We start from the raw sequence: 7,961 nt of genomic DNA on the forward strand, positions 1-7,961 counted from the left end.
TCTACTGTTGGTGGGACCCAGGGCTCAGATGACCCCTATGCTGTTGACCCCACCTGCCCGTGGAGCCTGACTGGGTACCAGCTCTTCTCTGTGTGAACAGCGAGCACTGTAGGCAGGTGCTAACCAGAGGTCTAGGAGGGCAGTAAGGCGTTGTGCCGGTGGACCAAACCAGGAAGGCCGGTGGTGGGTACGACAGCCTTCCACACCTCCCCCCCGCCTCCTGGCAGAGCAGGTGTTGAGGTTTTTTTGAGCGAAATAGGGAAGCACAACGACTTCTGCCTCAAGACGTGTGTAAAGAGGTGTCGATATAGGTGAGTTCCTTTTAATGTTACGTTTTCCCCTAATTTTTCAGATATGTATTGAAATTTTTCAATTTTGTATTTCCAGGATAAACACCACTGAGTCCAGGTGTGTTATTCCTTGTAAATGTGTTGCCGGATTTGATGGTCGGGGGGTTTCGTTTCTATGCTCATGAGGAATTTGGGTCTGTAGCTGTTGTTTTCTTATTGCAATATCGTTCTCTGGTTTTGGGATCAGGATGGGGCTGGCCTCGTAAAACGGCTTGGGAAGGATCCCGTCTTATAGTTCAGATTGTTTCTGTAAGATGGGTGTCATTTCTTCTGTAAAGGTGTGACAGAATTCGCTAGAAAAGCCATGTAGATCTGGAGCCTTCTTGGTGGGGAAGTTTTTCTTTAGCGTTAACGAAATGTCTGTGCTAAAATGCAGGATATTTCCGTTTGCCATATCATTTCAGATTAGTTTTAGTACATGGAGAATGTTGAAAGCTTTCTTGCATTTCATTGAAGCTGTTGACTTTGCTCAGATAAAATTAAAGCACTGTTTCATCAATGTGCTATTCTGAAGTCCGTCAGCTCTGCAGCGATGACTTCGCCTTCGCCCCGCTGTTGACAGTTTCCATTCTCTTTTTGTTCGCGATCGGTCTGGCTGGAGTCTCAGGGCTGCGACAGATGCTTGTCAACCTGCCAGTTTTTGTTCTGTACATTTTCTCTCTTTTCTATTTTCTACTCCCGTATGTCTTCTTTTTCCTTGATTTCCTTCCTTCGACTTACTTCGGGTTTAACTTGTCCTTCTCTTTCTGGTTTCTGAGTCACTCATTTTAGGTCACTGGTTTTAGACCTTTCTTCTTTCTAATTAAAGCATTGAGAGCTGGAACGTTTTCTCCAAGGGCTGTTTAGTTGCCTCCCATTAATTTGGTATGTGCTATTTTCATTATGACCCACTCCAAAAAAAAAAAAAAAAAAATTGCAGGGTGTGGCACAAATAACGCCCCCCTCTTATTACAAAATCTTGCATTACAAAATCATGAGCATGCAATTCTGTAACATAACAATATCACATTCAAGCACACTGTGTGCCATTTTAGATAAAATGTTCAAGTGAAAACTAATTTATTACACCCGTATTATTACCCTCCCAATCACGCTCCAGCACCGTTATTTCTTCTGGACACTGTATTTGACAACTTGCCTTGTGATTTCTTCTTTGACTCGTAGATTTTTTTTTGGAAGTTGTACTTCCACATTATTGAGGCTTTTCTACATATCTTATTGTTATTGACTTCTAATTCCTTTTGGACCTTTTACATAATTTTCTTTCTTTTTCTTCTGAAATTCCTTATCTTTTCATTCATCATGAATATTTTTCCTTTCTACCTTTGAGCATTGTTATAATAGTTGCATTTTCATCCTTCCTGCAAATTCTAACACCCAGGTCATTTCACGGTCAGTTTCTGCATTGTCTTTTGTTCTGAATATGGGCCATATTTTCCTAGTTCTTCATAAGCTGAGTAATTCTGTACGGTATCCTGAATTTCATAAAAGCCGTGTTGTGGAGACTGAATTCCATTTTATTCTTTTGATAAGTATTGATTGTTTGTATGTTGCTCATTTGTTTAGCAGACAATGAATGTGGCCAACTCAACTCTTACCTTTGACTCCCCTGAAGTGGGCAGCAGCTCAAAAGTTCAGTTCTTTTTTTTTTTTAAGATTTTATTAATTTATTTTTAGAGAGGAAAGGGAAGGAGAAAGAGAGAGAGAAATATCAATGTGCGGTTGCTAGGGGCTGTGGCCTGCAACCCAGGCATGTGCCCTGCCTGGGAATCAAACCTGCGACACTTTGGTTTGCAGCCCAAGCTCAATCCACTGAGCTACGCCAGCCAGGGCCAAAAGTTCAGTTCTTTTAGCTTGCACTGGTGTGCTCATGGTGGAGTGGCCAGCCCAACATTTCTATGGCAGAGATATGCACAGAATTCGGGGCTCTTGCTCTCTAGCCCTCTCCTAGGAGAGAGTCGTGCTCCATCTCTGTCATCTCTGTTTGAGCCTGTTCCAGGAGACAGCAAGGTTTTTCAAACAATCCTGCCATCGGGACTTCAACATCGTATGGGACGAAGGAAAGAAGGGAGTGGAGGAAGAAAAAAAGGAGGAGAGAAAAGGAGGGAGGGAGGTGGCAGACATAGTAAATGCTCACTAGATATTTGTTGAATAAATTATGGCGTGACTGTGGCCTCGTTAGCTCTGTGTCAGAAATGAGGACCTGAGTTTCAGAGAGCTTCGGTGACTTGCCCAGGAACGCAGTCATGGAGCCGGAATTTGATCTCACATCTTTGAATCCAGTTCCACTTCTTTTTCCTGCACCTAGGAGACCGGTCTAGCTTAGTGCTCCTCAAATACCAATCTTCAAGGAGAAAAGGGACTTAGGATAGAATGTAAATTCATTCACTTCTTTCTTCATCAAGAAAATCTTGCTAAGCAGAAAGCGCTAAGCATGCTAGAGTACGCTTAATGCCTGCATGTTCTGGTAAAAGTTCCTAATCTCACTACAAACAATTCACCAGCCGGTAGGTAGCGGGTCCATGGACCACCCATGTCTGCAACACGAATGCTCTTGCACTCTAGCCTAACCACGTGGCTTTAAACTCCATGCCTGTATCCTTTCAGATGCTCCCGGTGTCTAGATGGAGCCCTCAGGCATCCCAGAGTCCACCACTCTTGGGGATTATGAACTTGACGGCCTCATGTGCGAGCTGCAGACCTCCACCTTCGCGGCCTTTAACACCACCATCCTGTACTCGCTGGTGTTCCTCCTCAGCCTGGTGGGCAACAGCCTGGTGCTGTGGGTCCTGGTGAAGTACGAGAGCCTGGAGTCCCTCACCAACGTTTTCATCCTCAACCTGTGCCTCTCAGACCTGGTGTTCGCCTGCTTGCTGCCTCTGTGGACCTTGGGGTACCACTTGGGCTGGGTGCTGGGAGACTTCTTCTGCAAGCTCTCCAACTTGATGTTCTCCACCAGCCTCTTCAGCAGCATCTTCTTCCTGACGATCATGACCATGCTGCGCTACCAGTCCGTGGTGAGCCCCCTCTCGTCCCTGCGGGTCCACACCCTCTGGTGCCGTGTGTCAGTGACCACAGCTGTGTGGGCAGCCAGCATCCTGTCCTCCATCCCCGACACCATGTTCCACAAGGTGTTTGATGATCTAGAAACGTCATCAATATGTGATTATTCTGAAACCAAGTGGTTCCTCGCCTCGGCCTACCAGCACATCGTCTTCTTCCTGTTCTCCATGGGGGTCATCCTGTTCTGCTACGTGGAGATTCTCAGGACCTTGTGCCGCTCCCGGTCCAAACGGCACCACCGGACCGTCAGGCTCATCCTCACCATCGTGCTGGCACACTTCGTCAGCTGGGCTCCCTACAACCTGGTCCTGTTCCTGCAGACGCTGCAGAAACTGGAGATCATTCAGAGCTGCAGGGCCATCGAGCAGCTGCATTACGCCTTGCTCATCTGCCGCAACTTGGCCTTCTCCCATTGCTGCTTCAACCCAGTGCTCTACGTCTTCGTGGGCGTCAAGTTCCGCAGACACCTCAAAAGTCTGCTCCAGACCTTCTGGCTCTGCCGGTCACAGGCGCCCAGCTCTTCCTCGCCACCTCACTCCCCACGTGCCTTCCACTCGGAGGGTGCCTCCTTCTATTAGAAGAGGGCGGTGCTGCAGGTTGAGGTGCACGGAGGAGCTGGGGTGGGAGCAAAGAGGAGTGGTGCATCGCAGAAGGCGCAACATTGGCGGTGCTGCCGGCTGCAGGGGTGGGGGCGACATACCTCACGCTGGGCCAGTCCTCTATGCCCCCTCTTCTGCAGAAAGGTGGCTCACTGCCCAGAAATTGTATATTGCCCTCGAGAAAAACATTTCTTAGATTCCGAGTTTATTACTCATTCTTTCATTAACGCATTCATGGAGGCCTGTATTTCTTATCATTGCTGAGTTCAGAAGGTTCTGAATGAATGGAAACCATGAAAGGCTTCCCTGAAAGGAGCATTCTTCAAGACTGGATGAGGGGCCGAAACTCACTAGGAGCGATAATTGCACAAGAGAAGGCTGCCGGCGAGACGGTCTCTGCCATTCCTGACTGTCGGGTTGTCCCAGCTGGTTTTGGGGAGCATGGGTTCTGTCTTCCTCAGTGGCGACTGGATGAGACTGTCCGCAGGACAAAAAGTAACCCTAGTCTCATGTAAGCATAGTCGGAAGGAAGTCTGGAGTCTAGAAGCTCGCGGCTGGACTGGAGACGTGTTCTGTGTCGTGACTCCAGTTTCCAGCACATGAACTGGCTTTGCCCATTTAGTCCATCGGTCTCTTATGGAAACAAATGGATGCAACAAAGGCTGTCTTCTGCATGGAGTGTGCATTGGGAGGAGATAAAGATAGACAAGGTAGAGCTGCTCCCCACCAGGTGCCAACAGTCCAGCTCCGAAGGCGCAGATAAGTAAGCACCCACCTCGGTGAAGGCGCCTAAGGTGCAGGTGCCTCTGGCATCTCATTCTCTCCAGCTGGATGTTGAACAGACGCTTCAGATTCGTCACTTCCCACCTGCAATGTTCTCCTCCCACTTGATGGCACCAGCCTCCCCTCCGGTCGCTCGGCCTCCAAACCTGAGTCATCTTTGAGCCCTGCTGTCCTTTCCCATCACTCCCATGGCCAGGTTCCATTGACTCCACCTTCCCAAGGTCTCTCAGAGTTGTTCTCGCCATTGCACGCCCACGGATCCATCCCCAAATGGCCTCACTTCCTCGGTGCCCTCCTGCAGCTCACCTCTTTCCCCACCAGTGTCCTCTGCGTTGAAATCAGGGTGCTCAAAACCCCCAGTGGCTCCTTATCACACAGGAAGAAAGACCAAACACCTCAGCAAGTGCTCCAAGGCCCCTGCAATCCAGTGCCAGCTGACTTTTCCATTCTCACTCCACCCTAAAGCCCCACCCCCACTAGCTTGGGATCCAACCACAAAAGACCATGGGGCCTCTTCCAGACATCCTTCTCCCAGTTTCCTCTGGGCCTCTGGCATGCTGCCACCTGGGTCTGGACACTTGTGCTTCTGCTCCCTAATGTACAAGCCCCAGCTGAAAGGCCAGCTCCTTCAGAAGGCCCTCCCCAATCTTCAGATCAGGAGAGCACTCTCTGGGCTGTCGTGGCACTCTGCTGGTCCCCTCAAAAATATCATTTGTCCTTTCTACCACATGTCATAGTTACACACGCGCATGGCTTATCTCCCTGCCCCAGGAGACCGCAAATCGCCTGAGGGCAGGAACTTGGTCCTACGCCCTGCCAAGCAGGGACCCTGGTGCTCTGTCGCAGTGTACTAAGTGGGAGCAAAGAATGACAGCTGTCACTCTTCTTCTAATTTGTGCTTTTTTGAGGAGCTGTGCCCAGGGGCACTTTCTACCTTCCTTGCCCCAGGCCTCTTCTTTATAGATATTAACCTTCCTTTCCTGGTCTATGCGCAGAGTACATTGCTTAATCTTTTCCAAGGTCAAGGGGCAATGACTACACTTGATCTTGCTTTTTAGTTCATGGTACACATGCCTGTCTCTTACACGGTTCCACCGCTTCACATCCAAGGACAGAGGGGAAAGCCACCCTCTAAACTTTCCCATACACACAGACCTGGTCCCAATCTGTCGACCTGATTCAGCTCCGCAGCGAAGCCTTTGGCAAAGCTCCCCGGGTGATCCAGACATGCACCCTAGTCGGAAACATTTGGCTGCAACTCCTTGAAAATGGGACTTCCAGGATCTGCCACAGATCCTTGGGCAGGACCTTGCACAGAGTCACTGCGGCACTCAATATATGCCTGTTGAATAAGGTAGCAGCGAAGACCGCCCTGGGCTGGAGCCTAGAGAGCTTACATGGCATTTTCCCCTCCATTTCCAGCTATGATGTCGATGATCCAGTTGCCCCGTGGGTGGCCAGCCGTGGAGGAGTTTGACCTTGCCGGGGAAGAGTGAGGCTCTAATTTTAAGAATTAGGTCAGTAACACCTGCTGGAGAGGGCTGGGCAGTGAACCAGAGAAGGGACTGGCTAACCAGCAGGCGGGGCCGTCACTCGCCGTGGATGGAAGAAACAGCAAGAGGAAGGAGACGGTGAGATGGTTTCAGGGTCAGAGCTAAGCCTGTGGGCCTCTGTCGGGCGCATCACCCGGCACCCCTACCTCTCAAACGGATAGTATTAAACTTTTGTTCAGTTTTTATGTGCACGGCAGGCTGAGCTGAAGGAGCAGAAGGACAGAGGTTTCCTGCTCCTGTATCCACTTGGCCAAACCAAAGTGGGTTTTGAGCCTGCTCCTCTTAGAAGGCAGGTTTGGGAGGTCTTGTATCACCACGGGGCATCCCCTTGGAGAGGCTTGATCCACCGTCTCCTTGCCCCACCCCATTCCTTCAGTCCCCAGATGCGTATCCAAGTATTTCCTTCAACACATACAGCCACCTCCCTAGGAGCACTTCGTGAAATACGATCATGTTCATCTCTTTACGTTTCTAGTGCTGTTTTGGCACTCCTGATAGACCAGCTCTCAGAGGGATCTTTAACCAAGAGTCCTCTCCTAATCCAGCTCCTTGAGAATCCAAGGGGAGAGGCCAGGAGACAGAGAGGTATAAATGGGAAGGTGGAGGGACATCCTATCAGAAAAGGAGCATGGATGAGGCCAGGGATCACACTCTCTGTTCTCTGACCACCCCCTCCACTCACCACAACCTCCTGCTTCCCCCTCCCGCCACCCACTGAAACCACTGTGCGACCTCAGCTAGACTCTTACGGGACTGTCGCTCTCCCAACAGTTAAAAAAAGGATGCCCCGGACGCTGGGCTGCAGACCTACCCTCCCGGAGCCTAAAAAATCCCCAGTGGTACCCAAGGAAGACCCTCCCCACAGCATTTCCATCGCCACGTTCTCTCAGACAGAAGCAAGAGGAGAGGAACCCTGCCGATTGTCAAACAGGGACAACCTCCAAGCCCAGGGCAGCCCCCAACCTCCAATGACCCCAGCCAGCGTGGAACTCCCTCGAGAGCACAATCTGTGTTGCATGTCTAGAACCTTCCTTGGTGCCCTGGACTATTTGTGGCTGGGGGAGTAAGTGAATAGGAGACCATCTTTTTGGTTTGCTTTGTTTTCTATTTCCATTTCCTCTTCTGATCATTTGCCTATAGTATGTCTGCCAGTCAACTCCTGGCCCCACCCATGGGCTTCCCATAATCCTCCTCTTGAGCCCGCCAGCCCAGACATCGGCCGGTGCATTGAAGTCTTGAAGGCTTCCATTTGGGAAAGCTGGCAGAGGGGCCCCCATGGATGGGAAGCCCAGCAGACAGATTCCCAAAGTAAACGGGCTGAGCAGGCCCTTGGAATGGGAGGCCTGGACCCAGACGCCAAATCCAAGCTCTTTCACTCCCTCACTGTGACCTTGGGTCTCTCAGAGCCTCAGTAAACGGTTATCTCTTAAACTGTATAAATGTCAGCAACACAAAGACAGACCGTAACCACACAAGAAAGGTGTGCTGGAGGTCATGTGTGTAAAAATACTTGCTTTGTAAAGCATTTGGCCGCAGACTAACATGCATTCCTCTTGTGATCATCTTATGAAAACAGAAAGCTTCCTTGTATCATATACACAAATAAACTGCTA

At 49.9% G+C, this 7,961-nt stretch overlaps 1 protein-coding gene across 1 annotated transcript; it reads left to right on the top strand.

Moving 5' to 3' along the window:
• Positions 1–267: 267 nt before the first annotated feature.
• On the top strand, positions 268–7,961 carry XCR1 (X-C motif chemokine receptor 1). The gene is made up of 2 exons (XM_045856506.1): positions 268–311; positions 2,958–7,961. The coding sequence occupies exon 2, from the start codon at positions 2,975–2,977 to the stop codon at positions 3,989–3,991; it is 1,017 nt and encodes a 338-aa protein (XP_045712462.1). The 5' UTR covers positions 268–311; positions 2,958–2,974; the 3' UTR covers positions 3,992–7,961.

This window comes from Phyllostomus hastatus, unplaced genomic scaffold (assembly GCF_019186645.2).
Source record: "Phyllostomus hastatus isolate PE091 unplaced genomic scaffold, TTU_PhHast_1.1 phas_scaffold_129, whole genome shotgun sequence".
NCBI lineage: Eukaryota > Metazoa > Chordata > Mammalia > Chiroptera > Phyllostomidae > Phyllostomus > Phyllostomus hastatus.

What these genes read in the sequence shown, in the direction of transcription:
- XCR1 (XM_045856506.1), top strand. Translation starts at nt 2,975, where the DNA reads ATGGAGCCCTCAGGCATCCCAGAGTCCACCACTCTTGGGGATTATGAA.